The following is a 21,347-nucleotide window of genomic DNA, read 5'->3' on the forward strand; positions in this document are numbered from 1 at the left end:
CTACCTGACCCAATCTGTTCAAATTGCATCTAATCAAGGGAAACTGGGAAGAGTTGCATATTTTGAGGGAATTTTGCTGTGTATGGACAACTGAACACTGCACATGTCCACCTGTTCATCTATCTTTGCATGCAGGTGAATGCACATCTGCTCCATTGCCTGGGTTACATTTTTAATTAAAAAGGGGCTGAAGAGCTTGGTATAGAACCAGGACTTTGCTTGGGCAACCCCCAAACTAAGTTTGGAGGGACACCTAATTCCTAAATTTTTGGCGTGTACTACCAAAGGAAAAAAAAATGAGACATTTTGATTCAAGACTATGTGACGTATGACTTAGCTCTCCACATGAGTTTGAGAAAAGTTTTTCTACTATTTTTCAAAATTGTGAGAGAGCAAACTGTACAAACAGCACACCTGGTTTCAAAAGAATTCAGGGAACGTTTCTGTAGCCTTTAACTCAGTTTTTTATCCCGGTACCTGCCCTGAACCACAGGGCAAAACCATTCTTTCAATGTTAAGTACACTACAGTAATCCTTGTTTCAAAAACTCCTTTCCTCCCCTCTGGAATAGAATATCTCCCTAGTTGACAGTGGGCACAAAGCACACTGGGAGAATGTGCCATCAGAAAGTTACTCGATTTACCACAGAAGAATTCTTAACTTGAATCTACCCCAGTGCTTAGCAAAGAGTAAACACTTATCCCCTATCAAAACTAAATCCCAATAAGGAGAACAAGGTTCTTTCATTTATTATGATGGACAACATTTGCTTAGAAATCCTGCCGCCCTCCATTGCCCTAAAAATCTCCAGAGGATACTGGGTATACTAGAAATAGAATGAATGAAATATCCATTAATAAATAAAACATCACAACTCTTTTCTACCACATTCCCCCATGCCTAACACACTTGCACTTTGGATCACTGGAGAGTCCCCAAAATCTTAAATTGAAGCATCTGTGCTTCTGCCGCCATGGATGTGATCTTCCAATGCCAATCAAAATGTTTGCTAAATCACACAAAACAGATCATTTAAACACCTGCACGTTTCCCCCACCACCACCACCATTACCCTCCACTCATAAGCCGTGGGGAAGAGAATGCCTGCCTTTCAGAAACAGCCCTTGCCAATTAGAGGAAGAACAGCTGAGTTCCGATTAATTACCCCGAGATCAGACACACACACTGGCAGACAAAAGAAAGAGTTTCCAGGAGAGCAACCAGACTGCTAGTGCCATTTCCCTTCTTCATCTCCATCTCTGGTTTGGGGAAGTTAGAGGAGAAGAGATTATTGGACTGACTGATGTTTTGTTTTGTTTCAGTTATTATTATACCTTGGGTTGCTCTTATTTGCCTTCAAGGTGGCATCTTAAAGCAGGAAAGTCTGACGCCAAGTGATCTCCTTGCCATCAGAACATGAAAAATGGCACGTGACTCAGCCGATTCTGCACCCTTACTGAGGAAAACCACACACAGCTAGGGCAGTGGAGGGGGGTAGCTGTGGTGAAAGAATGCAGTTAGGCCCAGCCATGGTGGAAGGCTAACCTCTTGTCCGCACAACAGATGAACCGAGCCACCTAACAGTTGATCGATTAAAAAAAAAATCATCCCCCTTTCACTTCAAGTTATGTCAGGCATTAACACCTTGACTTTGAAGTTTGCTGTACCTTAATTTCGGAGCTCAGCCAAATAAAGATCTCCAAGTTATGGCATACGGATTATTCAGAGAATCTTGTTCATTTCAAACTGATATCTATAACCAGTTTATTTTTTTTTCCCATTAGGGGAGTGAATCATGATGCCCAGGGGTGTCCCACAAGTGGGACATCTTTGCCACATGCAGGTTGGAGAATTTAGGGAACAGAGATTAAAGGACAGTAAACAGGCAGAGAAACTCTCTCAGTGCATCCCTACTCCAGAACACAACTGAAACAGACAAGGCAGCTGGTGGTATTTTCTTCTTTAGTTGGTGGTCCCTTATCTCTGTGCTCTTGGTCTGGGTAGCTGCCCCTCCAAACCCCAGGAAGCTCCTGAAAAGGGGATTCTTGGGTCTTATGAAAAGGGTAATGAGGACTCTATTTCTGAATTAGCTGTGATCAATCAATCAAGTGTATTGAATGCTTATTATGTATGGAGCTCTGTACTAAGCATTTGGGAGAGTACAATACAGCAGAGTTCATAGACATGGCCCCAGCCCACAAGGACCTTACAGTCTAGAGGATGATGTCAAGAAAAAGCCTGCTTTCCCTCAACAATGGCTTTAAGGCAGTCAATCAGCTCATCCCCTCCTACCTCACCTCACTGATCTACTCCAACCCAGCCCGCATCCTTCCCTCCATTAATGCCAAACTACTCTCTATACTTCAATCTCAACTATCCTGCCACCGACCCTTTGACAGTGTCCTCCCTCTGGCCCAGAGCTTCCTCCCAACTCATATCCAACAGATCACAACTCTTCCCCCCTTCAGAGCACTCCTAATATCACATCTCCTTCAAGAGGCCTTCCCTGGCTAAGTTCTCATTTCCCCTACTCGCCTATGCTTCCACATCACCTATGGACCACTCTCCCCCACCCTTCAAAGCCCTCCTAATATCACATCTCCTCCAAGAGGCCTTCCCTGGCTAAGCCCTCATTTCCCCTACTCGCCTACGCTTCCACGTCACCCATGGATCTGGATCTGTACTCTCTAAGAACATGATACTCCTGCATAAGGATACGCCCTCAGCCCCACAGCACTTCCGTGCACATCCTTATACTCCACTGATTCCCCTATGAATAATTTATTTTCATGTCTGTCGACCCCACGAAGCTGTTCTTTGTTGTCACGGATCGTGCCTACTAACTCTACTGTATTCTACTCTCCCAAACGCTCAGTACAGTGTACTGCACACAGTAAGCCCTCAGTAAATACATTTGACTGGCAGCATAGGTGAGGTTGAAAGCTTCATCCAGTGCAGATCCATAGATCAGCCCATAGGAGAAGCGACGATGTTACTGTTCATGCAGCTGGGTTGTTTCATGAGCTGTGATCCTTGATGGCAAGAACACACCTTTTCCCCCCTTCTGGTCCGGTCACCTCTACCAATGTCCTTTCTCCTCTACCAACTCAGCCATTACCGCAAACTGCTAACAGATAGAAGCTAACTATCCCGCTGAGGGATGCATCCGAGTTAGGGTAAAAAGAACAATGCCTGTCCCATCCCCCAAAAGCATCAACTGCATAAGCCCTCTCGGCATTTGCTGAGACACTGAAAATCCCTTAAGGCTCTCTTATAATCCCCGCTGGACTTGAAATTTCAAAGCCCCGATATTCTGCCCATACATTACCTTAACATGCAGTTTTCCCAAGTGTTGCAAAACCCAGATACGGTGGGACCAGGCGTTATAGTTACTTGGATATCTGCCGGCAGCTTCGCCGCAGACCTCCATCTCTTCCCGCACGATCCGTTGCATCCTTTCCACAGGAATTGTCTCCATATTTCCCTTTGTCACCAATGTGGATAAGGAGTTTTCCTGAATTAGTTGCTGCAGCACCCATCGCCTAGTTGAATGGCAAAGCAGATTTAAGTTGGTAAAAAAAAAAAAAAAAGAGAGAGGAGAGGGGAGAAAGGAGAAATCATTTTGGTTGCTGATTTTGCTTCCATTTTTACATTTGCAAACGGTACAAAACAGTTAATTCGCCTACTGATACGAAATATTAAGAGCATGGCAAAAGTGAATTGAATATAGCAAGGGGTTGGAGAAACCTAGACTAGGCTGGGAAGAGGAATTTTAAGCTGATTAGAAACAGAAAGTCAACCACAGACTATTACATAAGCAAATCAGTATCTATTTATCACGAAGGTTGATTGATTTGATACAGAGGCTTACACTTAGCAAAATTAGAAATCTCCACGTTCGCTTTCACTAAAATCATTTTCACACACTTTATACATTCAAAATGTTAATTTTTATCATTTTTAAATGTTAGTACACCATAAAGCCAGATTGCACAGGGCACAATTCCTACATTTAAGGTTATGTGATAAAATGGCGCAGCTGATGTAGTCTGGACTCAGGATCTTGCCCCCTTCTGTCTGAAATCCACAAGCCGCAGTGAGTTTAGAGAGAGAAGTAGGTCAGTGGCAGTGATCGAGCAGGAAATCATTAATCCAAGGTTCATTATTGTATTACAGTGAGTATCCCGGGGGCCCTGCCGTCACCCAGTATTTTGTTGGTTTTCATTATCATTATCATTTATGCTATTTGTTAAGTGCTTGCTGCGTGCCAAGCACTGTACTAAGCTCTGGGGTGGATACAGGCTAATCAGATTGGACACAGTCCATGGTCCACATGGGGCTCACAGTCTTAATCCTCATTTTGCAGATGAGGTAACTGAGGCCCAGAGAAGTGAAATGACTTGCCCAAGGTCACTCAGCAGACAAGTGGCAGAGCCGGGATTAGAACCCAGGACCTCTGACTCCCAGGTCCAGGCTCTTTCCCCTAGACCATGCTGGCTCCCTTATGGTGCTCTCCTCCAACAATTTCCTCATGGACCCCTGCCATCCAACCTGAAACAGGAAGTTGCAGGGAGAGGGCACCCAGGATGCTGAAATTGGTCCACAAGAACTCACCTCCCTCCCTAGCTTGAAGACTCACTCCTCCCAACCTTAACTCCCAACTACTTTTCTCTTGCCTCACTTCTTCAGCATCCTGGATATCTCCCATCTTCAACCCTGTGTGCCCTCCTGCACCTTCACCCTTTTTCCCTCTAAGTTATGGCAATTAGTGCGGGGAGGGGGGCTGCGAGGAAGGACGGGTTCCAAATGTTTCTCAGAGCCATGGTCCTAACACTTCTGCCTGTTGGCAGGCTGCAATCGGCTAGATCATCAGTGGCTGCTCAATGCAGAAATAAAGCAGTGATCAGCTCTGGGTGAAGAGAAAGATTATCGAAAAGAAGCCTATTCTTGGGATCCCAGTGTTTGGGGATGCTAGCTAGGCTCCATTTTTCTCTTGAAACCCTACCATCTCTCTTAGTTCACAACTCTTTTGCTGCTTAAAATAAAAAAAAAAAACCCGAGTCACAGAAGCTTAACAAAAAATAAGACCCTCAGATAGCCTAAGTTGATTTTCTAGCAGCTTTTGACTGTGTAGTACACCACCAGGTCTTTGCTGTGATAGTCATATTGACCTTTTTTTTTTTTTTGATACAGTGAAGAACTAGAAAGGAATCCTTTTTCTTGCAATATAGTACCTACTGTTGGTGCTAAGTGAAAAACAAAAGTTTCCTTTTCCATTACAGTGTTCTTATCCGTTTCTAGACTGTGAGCCTGTTGTTGGGAAGGGATTGTCTCTATTTGTTGCCGAATTGTACTAAGCTCTTAGGACAGTGCTCTGCACGCAGTAAGCGCTCAATAAATACGACCGAATGAATGAACTAGTGAGGATGAAATAGTAAATGGTGAGGAAAAGAATGAAGAGAAATCTGCATAAAAGGAAACTGGAAATCAACAACAACAAGCAAGTGCTTAGAATTTCCTTGTCGTGTCGGGGTCAGAAGGGAAAGAGTTGTGTTTTCTGAGATTTAAGAAGCTGGGTATTATCATTATTTTGAAGTAGAGCACTTTAATGAACCTCTTTCCACCCTCATGCAAATATTCCCACTCGTTTTATTTATTTTGACCACTAGTTGTAAACGTTTTTCTCTGCCTCCTCCATGAGAATGTAAGCTCCTTGTGAGCAGGGACATGCCACTTTATTTTATAGACCCCCCCAGGCACCCAGTACAGTACATCACACCAAGTGGGTACTCAATAAATATTACTACTACTATAACTATTGGGCTTGTAGCCTGGGGGGCGGGAGGGAGTTGAGAGAGAAGGGGGAGGGGGCGAAACAGGGCCCAAGGTCAACATTCAGACCACCAATTTGTTCTTTCAGTCAATCGCATATCACTAGGCCCAGCGAAAGTCAAAATCTTCTTAATATTATCACTGCAAATGAGGAAAATTGACATCACGTCTATTAGCAGAGAAACAGCATGGCTTACTAGAAAAGGCATGGACTGGAATTTCAGAGGAACTGGGTTTGAATATCAGCTCTGCCACTTGCCTGCTCTGTGACCTTGGCCAAGTCACTTAATAGCTTTGTGCCTCAGTTTCCTCATCTGTTCAATGGAGATTAAATACCTGTGAGCCCCATGTGGGACAGAGACTGTGTCCAACCTAAATGCCTTGAATCTACTCCAGTGCTTAGTACAGTGCTTGCCACATGATCAGCTCTTAAATAGCACAACTATTATGAGAAATGCTGTACGCTTATGTGGAAATGGCACAACAATCTATATTTAGCAAATACCATATCAGTTGTATCTGTGCAGTCAACAGCTAACTAAAATTTATTTAAAATGGCCTTACAGCCCCCAAATCACTGCCCACTGTACTGAGTGCTAGATTTGCAGGCTCATTTGATACAATTTACTTTATTTTTATACAATTTTAACTCCACACGATTACTCGGACGAGCAAGAAAAAACATAAAACTACATATCACCAAACACCACTGGTTTTAATGGCTGACAGAAATTATGTTCTACAGCTAAATATGCATCTTATTTACAGAATTTAGTTCCTTTAAAATGTAACCTACAACCACCACTATAAAATAACATGTCCTTTGGTAATTTGACTGTGAACTCTGGTAAAGAACCTTTTCTTTGATATTATTTTATTTTTCAGCTAAGGAAACGTTAGCTGGAAAAAATATAGTAAAAGAAAAAGGGTCAGACAAGAACAAAAGAGTCACTGCTAAAAGCTTTCATTTTCTCTCGTGTTCCATTTGTTGACTGTCAGAGTCCTTGCGAGATGTAGTAACAAGAAACCCAAAATCATATATTTGCAAAAAGCAAAAACAAAATTATTTCTTTTCAACTTCCACAATGAACCAGGCTGATTCCTTCACACTTCTGGCAAATGTACAAAGAAGAAGGATCATACACTTGTTATTCAAATCATCCTTACCAGAAAAAAACAATTACCTTTTATAAACCCAAGCAGTAAAGCTGTACAATGGTTAAGTCTAAATATTTCCCTTCCCACTCATTCTCTAAGCATATTTTCATCTTAAATTGGACCAACCTGTGAATCCATGTTTCAGGGCTCTTAGGAAACTTAGTTAATGCCAACTTCCCCAGGTACAAATCTTTAATTGGGTTTAAAGTACCAGACAGAATCAACTCTTTCCTGGAGAAGAAAAACAAAAGAACCATTATTTTAGTCTTTTCCCTAAAACAATCAATGGTCTGGGAAGCAAGCTCATATGAGAGCGAATTAAACAAGATTTAGCAGTAAAACATCCCCCAAATGCTACAATGTTCAACAGCACATTTTTGTGTTCTTAGAAAAATGGATTCCTAGATTCAAAGCGAAAGGTCTAGAATTTAGATCTGCTTTTAGAAGCTATAGTCATCTGATTTAGCTAGCTAATCAAAAGACCACATCGGCGGCCAATTCGGTAGCATTTATCGAGGGACTGCTGTATGTGGAGTTCTACACTAAGCACTTAAGAATATACTAGAAACAGAAGAACTAGTCCCTGACCTCAGGGAATTTACAGTCTAAAGAGGGGAGGCAAGTAGTCATAAATCATTTATAAATAGGGGGAACAGGGGAAAGGACAAAGATAAAGCAGATACTAGCACCAATATTCATCTCCTTAATATGGGAGGAATTTAAACAAGTACCACAGCACCCTTAAAAAGACAGCTGTGTCAGAAAAGGCAAAGGATTGTTTACAGTTCTGAATTTGAGATGGGGAAAAACTGAGCAACCCATCTCTAAACTCTGGCAACCGACACAGTCACAGAGACTTTGCCTCCAAAGATATCAGGGCAGATTCATTCAATAGTATTTACTGAGTGCTTACTTTGTGCAGAGCACTGTACTAAGCACTTGGAAAGAACAAGTCGGCAACAGATAGAGACAGTCCCTGCCGTTTGATGGGCTTACAGTCTAATCGGGGGAGACAGGCAGACAAGAACAATGGCAATAAATAGTCAAGGGGAAGAACATCTCGTAAAAACAATGGCAACTAAATAGAATCAAGGCGATGTACATTTCATTAACAAAATAAATAGGGTAATGAAAATATATACAGTTGAGCAGACGAGTACAGTGCTGAGGGGATGGGAAGGGAGAGGGGGAGGAGCAGAGGGAGATGGGGGGAAAAGAGGGTTTAGCTGCGGAGAGGTGAAGGGGGGGTGGTAGAGGGAGTAGAGGGAGAAGGGGAGCTCAGTCTGGGAAGGCCTCTTGGAGGAGGTGAGTTTTAAGTAGGGTTTTGAAGAGGGGAAGAGAATTAGTTTGGCGGAGGTGAGGAGGGAGGGGGTTCCAGGACCGCGGGAGGACGTGGCCCAGAGGTCGACGGCGGGATAGGCGAGACCGAGGGACGGTGAGGAGGTGGGCGGCGGAGGAGTGGAGCGTGCGGGGTGGGCGGTAGAAAGAGAGAAAGGAGGAGAGGTAGGAAGGGGCAAGGTGATGGAGAGCCTCGAAGCCTAGAGTGAGGAGTTTTTGTTTGGAGTGGAGGTTGATAGGCAACCACTGGAGGTGTTTAAGAAGGGGAGTGACATGCCCAGAGTGTTTCTGCAGGAAGATGAGCCGGACAGCGGAGTGAAGAATAGACCGGAGCGGGGCGAGAGAGGAGGAAGGGAGATCAGGGAGAAGGCTGACACAGTAGTCTAGCTGGGATATAACAAGAGCCCGTAGCAGTAAGGTAGCCCTTTGGCTGGAGAGGAAAGGGCGGATCTTGGCGATATTGTAAAGGTGAAACCGGCAGGTCTCGGTAACGGATAGGATGTGTGGGGTGAATGAGAGAGACGAGTCAAAGATGACACCGAGATCGCGGGCCCGAGAGACGGGAAGGATGGTCGTGCCATCCACGGTGATAGGGAAGTCTGGGAGAGGACCGGGCTCGGGAGGGAAGATGAGGAGCTCAGTCTTGCTCATGTTGAGTTTTAGGTGGCGGGCCGACATCCAGGTGGAGACATCCTGGAGGCAGGAGGAGATGCGAGCCAGAAGGGAGGGGGAGAGGACAGGGGCGGAGATGTAGATCTGCGTGTCATCAGCGTAGAGATGGTAGTCAAAGCCGTGAGAGCGAATGAGTTCACCGAGGGAGTGAGTGTAAATGGAGAACGGAAGAGGGCCAAGAACTGACCCTTGAGGAACTCCAACAGTTAAAGGATGGGAGGGGGAGGAGGCGCCTGCGAAGGAGACCGAGAATGACCGGCCAGAGAGATAAGAGGAGAACCGGGAGAGGACGGAGTCCGTGAAGCCAAGGTGAGATAAGGTGTGGAGGAGGAGGGGATGGTCGACAGTGTCAAAGGCAGCAGAGAGGTCAAGGAGGATTAGGATAGAGTAGGAGCCACTGGATTTGGCAAGAAGGAGGTCACGGGTGACCTTAGAGAGAGCAGTCTCGGTAGAGTGGAGGGGACGGAAGCCAGATTGGAGGGGGTCCAGGAGAGAATGGGAGTTAAGAAATTCTAAGCAGCGATTGTAGACGACTCGTTCTAGGATTTTGGAAAGGAAGGGTAGTAGGGAGATAGGGCGATAACTGGAAGGGGAAGTGGGGTCAAGAGTGGGTTTTTTTAGGATGGGGGAGACGTGGGCATGTTTGAAGGCAGAGGGGAAGGAGCCATTGGAGATTGAGTGGTTAAAAATAGAAGTTAAGGAAGGGAGGAGGGCAGGGGCAATGTTTTTAATAAGGTGAGAGGGAATGGGGTCCGAGGCGCAGGTGGAGGGGGTGGCACTTGCGAGGAGGGAGGAGATCTCCTGAGGATACTGCAGGGAAGGATGGAAAAGTAGGGGAGAGGGTTGGTGGGGGGGAGGGGAGAGGCGGAGGGGTGACTTTGGGGAGCCCAGACCTGATTGTGTTGACTTTTGTGATGAAAGATCATTGGGGGTGAGAGATGGGGGAGGGGGAGGAACAGGGGGCCTAAGGAGAGAGTTAAAGGTCTGGAACAATTGGCGGGGGTGACGGGCATGGGTGTCGATGAGAGAGGAGAAGAAGTTTTGCCTGGCGGAGGACAGGGCAGAGTTAAGGCAGGAAAGGATACATTTGTTAAGCACTATGCACTGAGGCATATACAAATTCATCAGGTCCAACACAGTTGCTGTCGCACATGAGGCTCGCAGTCTAAGTAGGAGGGAGAAGAGGCATGTAATCTCCATTTTATAGATGAGGAAACTGAGGCACAAAGAAATTAAGCGACTTGCCCAGAGTCACATGGCAAGCCAGTGGCCAAGCTGGAATTAGAACCCAGGTCCTCTGGCTCCCAGATCCATATTCTTTCCACTAAACCACACTGCTTCCCATATATACTGCTGTACAACAACAGCGGTTCCTGAAAAGTGCATCGCTACGTCAAAACACTGTATATCAGAATCGATTTTCTCACAGAAGCAACATCTTAAGTGGGGCCGGGCGGGGGGGGGGGGTGGGGGGTGGAGGGACTGGCTCCTGAGCATATTTTTTGCCAAAATAACCAGAATCATGTAGGCAATCAATCAATTCTAAATTAATAATATAGCTACGCTGATGTATGTGATGTATGTAGAATCACTGTGAGAAGCAGCATGTCCTAATGGAAAGAGCACGTGAGTCAGAAGACCTGTGTCCTGATCCTGGCTCTGCTGCTTGCCTGCTGTGTTATCTGCTGTGTTACTTCCCTGTGCCTCAGTTATCTCTCCTGTAAAATGGGGATTAAAACTGTGAGCCCCATGTGAGACGTGGATTGTGTCCAACCTGATTATATGTACCCCAGTGCTTAGTACAGTGCCTGACGCATAGTAAGTGCTACACAAATAGCATTTAAAAAAACAACAAAAAAACCCGAGAGGTTTTTCAATTAGGTAGCTGACTTCTACTTCATTACTTCCCAGGTGACAATCAGGTAATTTCCCTCCCCCGCCCCCCAGCCCCCCTTTAAACTTTCTCCCCCATTCTGGCTTTTAAAAATCGATCCCCTCCGCCTCCTGCACGCCACCTGAGTCCCAGGAGTTGGTTGCCATAAAGGAGGTTACAGTTTTATAAAGCTGAAGCACAATATAAATTTAGAAAGGCTCTATGTGCCATTCATCCTAACAGACAAATTTGTTTTATTTCAGCAAATGATGAATTAACCAGGAAAGGTTTAGAAAAAGCAAAATTTGCAAATGTATAGAGAAATACTGCTAAGCAAATTAGTAACAAGCAACATGTGGCAATATCTAAAGAAGGAATTGCTATGGACAGAAGGGAAAGGGCACAGCTTATCTGAAAAGCTGTTGCTAGCTTATCAAATTCCATGCAAAAACAAATCTTATGGCTTGCTGACTTCAGAAATCTGGCCAAGGTCTTTATGTCATCATCTACTAAGTGTGACATACCTTACATTCCACGCAGTGGTAAAGTCTGGGTTTAGAAGCAGCAGCGTACATGTTACATCTATCAATTCTAAAAGATAAAAAAGTTACATTTAAGATGGACAGGACCACACCTTAACACTCAGTTTCATTTCCCAGTTCTCTCTCAAAATCCCTCTTAACACGGCATTCGTACAAGTCACTTACCTGACTTAGAGAAGTTCCAGTCTCCAGGATGCTAGTTTAATAGGGTATCGAGAATATTCTCTCTTCCTTCACAAGAAAGTCTTTAAAAAAAGAATAAAATTGCTATCTGCTGCCTTGATGGGGTAATGAAAATTGATCCTTCTCCCTATTACTACAGTATTAAATCCAGAATTTTAAAAGTCTATAATTTCAATAGTACTGAACTACAGCTTTACGTTAGGAGACATAATATTGGTTTTTTTTGTAATTCTCCTTAATAACTACTCAACCCAAACCCCAACACGTTTAACTCCAAAATGCCCAACTATGACAGATGATCACCGATGGTAAACTATGAGGTGAAAATTGAAGATTAAACATTTTTGCAGTTATTCATTTAAAACATATGTATCTTTCCATCTGTGCCCCCGTTACCTCATCTGTAAAATGGGGATCAAGACTGTGAGCCTCATGTGGGACAACCTGATTACCCTGTATCTACCCCAGCGCTTAGAACAGTGCTCTGCACATAGTAAGCGCTTAAATACCAACATTATTAACATTATTATTATTACTTTCTTTCAGTTAACAAATAAATGCTACTGTGGCTAAAAGAAGAGCAAAACCTAATTACACATAGGACGGTCATCTAAATGCATGGGAGAAAAGTGCACGGTTCATATGCTGGCCCACTAGAGTTGAAGATACTAGAACTAATTCACTAACAAGTAATAAGTAGAAACACCACCAAATACCTGGCTCCCTTCTCTCTCCCCCACACCCCCCACCCCTTCCCCAAACACATGAGGCAGATTTTAACGATTGAATAAATTAGATTATGGTGTAGGTGGGTGATGAAATTAGGAATACTTTTAATATATCTCTTCTCACTCCCTAGCTCTGCAGTCTTCCTTTGCTCATTAGTATTGACAGAGATGAAAAGAAAGCTCATTTTCTGTGTAGCTCCCCACTGGGTACAGTGATTATGCTGAACATGTTATCTTGGAAGGGTCAGTTTAATCACAAGGAGATGAGTTCTTTCAAACTTCCCCTGAGTCATTATCCCTAGCTTTTCAGTTAACAGTTGACACATGACTTGGGTACTTGAGTGAACCTAGTACTCCATCGTGTATGTAAAATACCCTAGTTCCTTAGAGGGAACTAGGAAGTTACTTACCATATACATTTACCAACCTCCCCCCCCACCACACACACAAAAAAATCATACTTTTAGCATCCTGCAGAGGACTGAGAATTGAAACTCTTTTGAGGACCAAAAGAAAGAGGCAAAGGTCATGAAAGTTAGCATTGATGTCATTTTCATAAACAGGTTAACGTCACAATAACTGCCAGGTATTTATCTCTAAATTTAATTTCTAAAGTCCTAAAATAATTACGTTTCTCATTTGAAGTCCCCAAATAAGTTCAAATTTATGAACTTCCAGACGGCAATGAAGGGAAATTATAGAATAGTCTTCCCTACAAGACAAATATCATCTGTCTATGAAAGAGAAGTATGATACATATAGCTTCTGAATTCAGAGGTTCTATGTGGAAGTGAACATCTCCTCCCCTTTTTCTCATGCACGACAGAAAATAAGCAATCATGACAAATGGCAACTGCTGAAATATTTATGTACACATCACATGAATGCATTTTGAAAATGGAAGTGCAGTCTGATCGAGAGAGGTGTTGATCTGAAGCAGCACCAGAGAAAGACACCTTATTCTTATCATCATTTTCCTTGTCACATCTTTAGAGGAATGAGACACGGTCTCCTGGATTTTCTTTTTTAAAATGTCTGTTATCAGCTGTTAAACAATTCCTGATGAGGCACTTGCGTCTCCAGCCCTCATTCCACAAATTATGATGCAATCTGAGAGATGTAAGCCCTGTGGCTGCCACACAGAAATCACTGCCAGATGGCACACACATAGCGGGCGGTGGCCCTGACTGAGAAGCTGCTTTATCGTTTCAAGCCAGTTAACCCAGTGGCCAACGTTACTCGTATTAAATCCTATTCCCCTCCACCTCGTGCATTTGAAATACATCAGACTTCAGAAGAAATGGAAGATCTTCGGAGCTATACTGCTGCAAGACCAAGGCCCACGAAAAGGCCACAATCCAGCTCCTTGAGCAGTTCCATCAGTGTCATTCACGGGCCATTCTCAACATCAAGTGGCAAGTTAGGATCCCAACCAATCAATGGTATTCACTGAGCACTTACTGTTTGGAGGGCACTCTACTAAACTCACGGGAGAGCACACGATACAAGTGAGTTGGTAGTCACGATCCCTGCCCAGAGGAAACTGGTGGTCCAGAGGAGGGGAGGTCAGTCTACTCACACTGAAGCCAAATTCTCCTTTACACAGTGGGTCAGGTGAGGAGAATAAATACTGCATCAGCCTCCTCATTGACCTCCCTGTCTTCTGCCTCTCCCCACTCCAGTCCTTACTTCACTCTGCTGCCCAGATCATTTTTCTAACAAAACCATTCAGCCCACGTTTCCCCACTCCTCAAGAGCCGCCAGTGATTGTCCATTCACGTCCTTACCATCGGCTTTAAAGCACTCAATCAACTCACCCCCATCTTACCTCGCTGATTTCTTACTACAACCCAGCTTGCACGCTTCCCTCCTCCAAGGTTCAACGTCCAGCTACCCGCTGTACCCCAATCTTGTCTATCTCACTGCCGGCCCCTCGTCCTCTGGCCTGGAACTCCCGCCCCCTTCATATACGACGGACCACCACTCTCCCCATCTTCTCACCCCTTCTAAAATCCCATCTCCTCCGAGACACCGTCCCTGACTGAGCCCCCATTTCCCCACCTCGTTCTCCCTTCTGCTTCACCCACGCACTTAGATCTGTACCCTTTAAACACTCGATATTCACCCCATCCTCAGCCCCACCCATATCCATAATTCATTTTAAATGTCTGCCTCCCCCCTCTAGGGTGTAAGCTCCCGGTGGGCAGGGAATGTGTCTCCCAACTCCGTTGTATTGTGCTCTCCCAAGCGCTTAGTCCAGTCCTCTGCACATAGTAAGCACTCAACAAATACTATCGATTTAAGGACACAGTAAAATGCAGCATCAAACAACATGGCAGCACAGCTGAAAGCCGGTGGAACCCTGATAGACCAACTTGGACTACTGCAATCAAGAAAGGAGCATCTCGCTACAAGCAAAAATTCAAGAGGAGAGACAAAAGTGAAAACACCACCAGCCACTGTTAATTCCCCTAACCAGAGGGAAAATCTGTGTATGCATTATGGGGATAGGCCTGTCAGTCGACTGCATCATCCTCTTCACTGCATTTTCAGCCGTATTCACAACAGTAAACAGAACCAATCAACTAGTAGCCTTTTTTTGCATCCACATCCCTACACCCTCCACCTGGAACTCCTCCTTCTTTCACACTTACCAGACCACATCCAATCAAATAATATTTATAGAGCACCTATGTGCGGAGCACCATAGTAAGAGGTAGCAAGAGTCCAATTGATGCCGGAGACATGATCCCTGCCTACAAGGACCTTCCAATCAAACGGAGGGACCTTCCAATCAAACGGAGATGACAAGCACACCATAATTCACAGGGAAGAAGAACTGCTTAAATGTCGAAGTTCATAAATAGACGTGTGCAAAAGTGGGAAGGCTGTGAGTGCAAAAGTGCTGAGGTGATAGTTGGGGGAATGTAACCTTGAGAGAAGAAAAATTAATGGGAAAAGCTTTCTGGAGAATGTGAGATACTTGAAGGACTTTGTCAGCGGGGAGAGCTAAGATCTGGCAGATTTGAAGAGGAAGGGAGTTTCCAGGCAGCAGGAAGTGTTAGTCAAGGGTTGGAGGTGGGATATTTGAGAATGAGGCACAGTGAGGTGAGTTTGGGAGGAATGGAGAATGAGAGTTGGGGTGTAGTGGCACATGAGAGTGGGGAAGGGAGAGAACTGATGGAATGTGTTAAAGCCAATGGTCAGGTGTTTCTGCTTGCTGTGACAAGGAATGGGCAATTAGGGAAGGTTTTTGAGGAGTGGAGAGATGTGTGCAGAATATTTTGGGAAAGATAACTTGAGCAACAGAATGAAGTTTAGGTCAGAGAGGGAAGAGGCTGAAGGCAGAGAGAAGATTGATTCAGAAGGCTAGCTGCAATATGACACAGGGTGGTGGCCTTTTGGATGGCGAGGAAGGGACAGATGGGGGAAATGTTATGGAGCATTCAATCACCTTGCCCCTCCTACTTCTCCTCACTACTCTCCTACTTCCAACCCAGCCCGCACACTTCGTTCCGCTAATGCCAACCTACTCAATGTATCTCGATCTCGTCGATCCCGTCACCGACCTCTCGCCCACGACCGGCCTCTGGCCTGGAACGCTCTCCCTCTTCACATCTGGGAGCCCGAGATGGCATGGGGTGGGCTCTCTCTCTCTCTCCACCGCCCCCTTCCCAGGCTATAGGCCTCTCCATTCCAATGTTAAATGGCACATCTGGAGGCTCAGCCTGTTACTCCATCCTCTCCGAGGTCCCACGGTAGTGTAAACGGAAAAAAGGGGAGCCAGACCAGAGCCTTGGAGGACATCCACAGTTAGGGGGTGAGGCAGAAGAAGAGTAAGGGGAGGAAACTGAGAAGGAGCCCACCAGAGAGGAAGGAAGAGAACCAGGAGAGGACGGTGTTGGCAAAACCAAGATCAGCTAGCATTTTCAGAAGGGAGCGGCCCGCAGCGTCAAAGGAGGATTAGGATTAATAATGATGTTCATATTTATTAAGCAGTTAACTGCAAGCCACCAACTGTGCTAAGCACTGGGGATAGTTGGTGAGATGTGACAGGCTCTGTCCCGTAAGGAGCTCGCAGTCTAAGAAGGAGGGAAAATTGGCATTTTGGAGTGGAGGATAGAGACTAGAATGCAGCCTGTTACATCTGGCAAGGAGATCATTGGTGACTTTGGAAAGCGAGGAGTGTATACACCCACCGTACAACTCACGGACAGGAGTGGCAGCAGGTAAACGGGGCGATAGTTGGAGGGTGCAGTGGGGGGGGGAGAAATTTGAGCCCGCTTGAAGGCAAAGGAGGCATCAGAGAGTGAGGGCTTGAAGGGGGACAGTCAGAGACGGAAGAATAGTGGGAAAGGGATCAGAGGTCCAGAAAGCGGGGTGAGATTTTGAAAGGAGGCAGGCTATCTCTGGAGAGATAGCTGGAAAGGAGGAGTGGATGTAGGAGGAAGTTGGGAAAATCAGGGGAAACTTGCCCCTGATATTTTCAAAATTGTTAATGTACAGTTGGCCCAGTTACTGAGGGCGAGAGAATGGGGAGGAGGAAGACTAGGGGCATCACAAGGGAGTTGAAGGTCTGGAATAATGGATGGGACAATGGGTATGGCAGTCCTGAGGGAGGAAGATAGTTGCTGAGCAGAAGCAAAAAACAGAATTATGGCAAGCAAAGGGTGAATTAGAAGTGGCCTGGATCTCCGCTGTGTTGTGTAGTGTGAGCGAGCACAGGAGTGGAGGAAGTGTACTGGGGGGTGGGAGGGGGGTGTCGGTGGATCGTGATCAGTGAAAGGAAGGGGTAGGTGAGGAAGTTGAATTTGGTGGAGAGGGCGGTGTTAAAAGGTGTGGATTTATGCATCGGGAGGGAAGATGTGTTTGGGAGCCCAGGTGGGGCTTGATGCCTTGAGATAGATGTAGGGGGATCTAAAGATCGGAGGAGAGAACATGTCTGCTAATTCTGTTGTACTGCACTCTCCCAAGCGCTTAGTACAGTGCTCTGCATAAAGTAAGTTCTCGATAAATACAAATGATAGAGCACGGGCCTGGGAGTCAGAAGGAGCTGGGTTCTAATCCCGGCTTTGCCACGCGTCTATTCCGTGACTTTGAGCAAGTCCCTGAATTTCTCTGTCCCTCAGTTACCTCATCAGCGTGGCTCAGTGGAAAGAGCACGGGCTTGGGAGTCAGAGGTCATGGGCTCGAATCCCAGCTCTGCCACTTGTCAGCTGTGTGACTGTGGGCAAATTACTTAACTGCTTTGTGCCTCAGTTACCTCATTGGAAAATGGGGATTAAGACTGTGAGCTTAACGTGGGACAACCTGATTACCCTGTATCTACCCCAGTGCTTAGAACAGTGCTCTGCACATAGTAAGCGCTTAACAAATACCAACATTATTATTATTAACTGTAAAATAGAGACTGAGACCGTGAGCCTCTGTGGGACGTGGATCGTGTCCAACCTGATTAGCTCGTATTTACCCCAGTGCTTAGAACACTGCCTGGCATATAAGTAGCGCTTACCAAATACCATAAAAACAAATGGTTAGAAGGTTTTGATCAGAGTGGTACTTCTCCCCAAAAAGTTCTGGAACAACTGTGATGTCACACAGTGTAATGTGATGACATCGTGGGCTGCAGTATTGACTGGATGCCCCAGCCCCCCTTCTGGACTTCTACCCAATGAACGGGGGGGGGGCAGACACCCCCAACAAGGGAACCATTATCCTTCTCCCCTTCCCCACCTTCACAGCAGCTCTATCCACAGCCCAGCGGGCCCATGGGTCCGCAGTTCACGTCAGACCCCTCCTGCTCAGAGCAGAAGTTTCCCTTCTCCCTGGAACATCACCCACCCCAGTGGTGATGGGGGGAAAAGAGGGCGCAAGTGGACCCCCTAGTCACCTCCCTCACCCTGGAAGCCGAGCTCAGGCCGAGGGTCGGGGAGGCAGCAGTTGAGGGATCGGGCTGGCTGAATTGGGCCAGGTTGAGCTGGGCTGGGCTGTGGCCCTGCACTCCTAGCACAGTTGCCGGCGGTGCTCACTTTTCGCGGGGCTACTGGTTTCCCGTCTGCAGCCTCCCACTGCCTCCTGGCAACTGAGAACCAGCAGGGACTGGGGGCGAGGTCGGGAGCCGCAGTCCCCCCGCGGCACGAGGGTGCAGCCCCCGACTGGCCGAAAGAATCATCACCACTCGACAATTTTTTAGAAGGGCAAAAGCTTTCTTGGAGACTTGCCCCTTGTATTGGCGCAAGACTTCCAGGCCATTCCGGCTTACTTCCGGCACTGATTTCAGAGTGGAGAGTTAGAAATGGTACGACTGGTGCCCAGGTCCAGTTTGTCTCCAAGCTGGTGCATGGGTAAGGTGGGGTGGAGCAGGAGGTCAGCAGAATCGAAAAGGACCAGGAAGCAGATGGCTGGGGTGTCGTTGGGATGTTCCACAAGAAAGTTGAGGTCCCCGAGGATCAGTGGAGAAGACGAGAAGTAGATTTTGAAAGAGAGGCAACGGTTGCTCAGAAACGCAGGGCAGGACCACAACGGGTGGTGGGGGAAAGGACAGGAGCTTCGAAGGAGAAGGCGAGGGATGGAGGGAGATGGGGGAAAGGCAGCACTGGGGGGTGGGGGTGGCTCCAGAAGTAGGTCAGCCCCTCCCTCTTTTCCTGGGAGCCAGGGGGAATGGCAGGAGGGGCCTGACCCCTTGGGAGAGAGAGGCAGGGAATACAGTATCATCTGGTGTGAGCCACGGCACGAGGAGGGCAAGGAGGAGTTGTGAATGGAACGGGAATGGGTCGAGGAGAAAGGGGAGTCTGCCCACGATGGGGTCCGGGGAGACTGGAGATGGGAGCGGGCAAGGGGCGAGAGTGAGTTAGGAGTGAATTCATGGAGCACGATGCTGGTGATGGTTGGCGAGAAAGGATAATGGGGATGAAGAGAGCAGAATGGATCCTTGAGGTCGGAGGGATTTTAGCTGAGCGCAACTGCCAACATTTTAATATCTGTGCAGGCAGGGGCAGTAGAAGCGGCTAAGGGAGCGGGTTGTGCAGTGTGTCCGAGGCCGGGATCGGTGGGGTGGTTGAAGAGGCTGAGGAAACAGGAGAAGAGCTGGCACCTAGGCCCTCTGGTACAGAGCCTTCCATAGCTTCAGAGCCTTCTAGAAAAACTTACCTTGAGGAGACATTTCCCAACTAATTTTCCACTAGCTGGGTCACGTCAGCTTAACAACCATCCTTGGCACTTGACAGATATATATGCATTTATGTGCAGGCGTAGCCCACGATCCAGTGAGGCTGAACTGGAGATCTGTTCCAGAACTTCTGGAAAAAATATGGACTTCCTCTATGCACTATACATTAAACACCGCTGCACCACTGTTTAATCTTCAGATTAATCTTTGAGGAGCAGCGGGGCCTAGTGGAAAGAGCATGGGCCTGGGAGTCAGAAGACCTGGGCTCCAATCCCGGCTCCGCCACTCGCCTGCTCTGTGACCTTGGGCAAGTCACTTAACTTCTCTGGGCCTCAGTTTCCTCATCTGCAAAATTGGGATTAAATCCTACTCCCTCTTAGACTGTGAGCCCCATATGGGACAGGGACTTTGTCCAACCCGATTCTCTCGTATCCAACTCCAGTGCTTAGTACAGTGTTTGGCACACAATAAGCACTTAACAGATACTATAATTACTAATCACTCCTCAGCATGCCATCACCACATTAACTAAATGAGGAGCTGTAGTATGGTAATGAATCTTTGCAGAAGATGCAGGAGAGCACTCTCTGTTGACTGTTGTAGTGGTTTTCAACTGTAGTGAAGAACTTGTCCACCTTGGGGTAAGTATCAGCCACCTTCTTTTCTTCACCAAGTACCTTAGTGTAGGTTACGTTCTTCTGAACGTCTCAACTTCTTTCTGCATCAGGGTCTTCGCTGATTTTTATAAATTCATCCATTTTCTTGAAAATTCACGCAAGGCTTCTTAATCACAGATTCTTAGCTGATGGGGGAGACCGCGATGGTTCTTCACGCGTTTTACCGTCTCGTGTCGACGCGCTGGATCGGTCAAGTTTGAGGAGGTTGTCGTCGGGCAACGGTTCCTCTTGACGAGATGCGGTTCGACTCATCGACATCTGCACGTTCCTTTTCTAAACCGAGTTGCCTCCCCCGAGGCTTCCTTGGAAATCTGCTTAGGATCTTCTTCCACGCCTCTAGAACGGGAGGACAACTGTGGACAGAACTTCCTCCACGATCCGTTCGCTGCAGATTGTGCAATTTCCACCCGGATGGGGAGGAAGTGGGGAGGGATTTACTTACCCGTCACGGTCAGCCGGAACGTCAGGACGGTCGGGCTTTTTTGTAGGGTAAGGCATCAAACAATAACGGCTGTATCCCCGGGTTGTATGGATCGTGGGGTGGTTGTAACCTGGGGTAAAATATCAAACAATAACGGCTATATGGATGGCAGGGTGGCCGTAACCTGGGGTGAGATAGATAGCAGACCATATCGGCCGGCATCCCCGGGTAGCGCGGACTGTGGGGGTGCCTGGAACGTGGGGCATGCCTGTACTCCACTTATAAGCCACCCTGCCTTATATTATTCAAGTGGAAAGAGCCCAGCTCTGGAAATTAGGAGAACTGGATTCTAGACCTGGCTCAAGGAAGAGAATGCCTGCCTGCAGGGGCCTTGCCATCCTCGGGGAGGGATTCAGACTGAAGAACCGCCTACGAGAGCATTCTGCTAAGTGGGCAGGCCCGGCCGGTGTTCTGAAAAATAACCGGCTAATGTGAAAGGCAAAGACTGCAGTGGCTCCCAAGGCAACTGACCACTGGGTTTTAGTAGTGGAACACAGCATTTCTGCTGCAAGCACTTTGGCCGTAAATGGCTCCAGCACATAAACCACCTCTGCATGCACATCGAAATGCGTTCGACCGGCCTACACGCTCGTTGCATTCCGTGCCCCAGCGGGAACACGACAGGCAGGGACGAGAGAGCGCGGGTGCCACTGCGCAAACCACTAGCACTACAATCAATTCCTTCACCCACATTC

The 21,347-nt window shown here is 46.7% G+C and overlaps 1 protein-coding gene across 5 annotated transcripts in view; it reads right to left on the reverse strand.

The window, feature by feature from the left end:
- Positions 1-21,347, reverse strand: part of PTAR1 (protein prenyltransferase alpha subunit repeat containing 1) — a 58,659-nt gene that overhangs the window by 16,940 nt on the left and 20,372 nt on the right. For all 5 annotated transcript variants that reach the window (XR_003755953.1, XM_029054916.1, XM_029054915.1 and 2 more), the window contains exons 3-5: positions 11,398-11,464; positions 7,117-7,221; positions 3,329-3,542 (exon numbers count right to left, since the gene is read on the reverse strand). Coding sequence is in view for 4 of the 5 variants with exons in the window: in XM_029054916.1 (XP_028910749.1) it covers positions 3,329-3,542; positions 7,117-7,221; positions 11,398-11,464 (386 nt within the window). In the remaining variant the exon portion in view is untranslated. The remainder of the gene's footprint in view (positions 1-3,328; positions 3,543-7,116; positions 7,222-11,397; positions 11,465-21,347) is intronic.

The sequence above is a fragment of the Ornithorhynchus anatinus genome, chromosome X5, assembly GCF_004115215.2.
Source record: "Ornithorhynchus anatinus isolate Pmale09 chromosome X5, mOrnAna1.pri.v4, whole genome shotgun sequence".
In the NCBI taxonomy this organism is placed as follows: Eukaryota; Metazoa; Chordata; class Mammalia; order Monotremata; family Ornithorhynchidae; genus Ornithorhynchus; species Ornithorhynchus anatinus.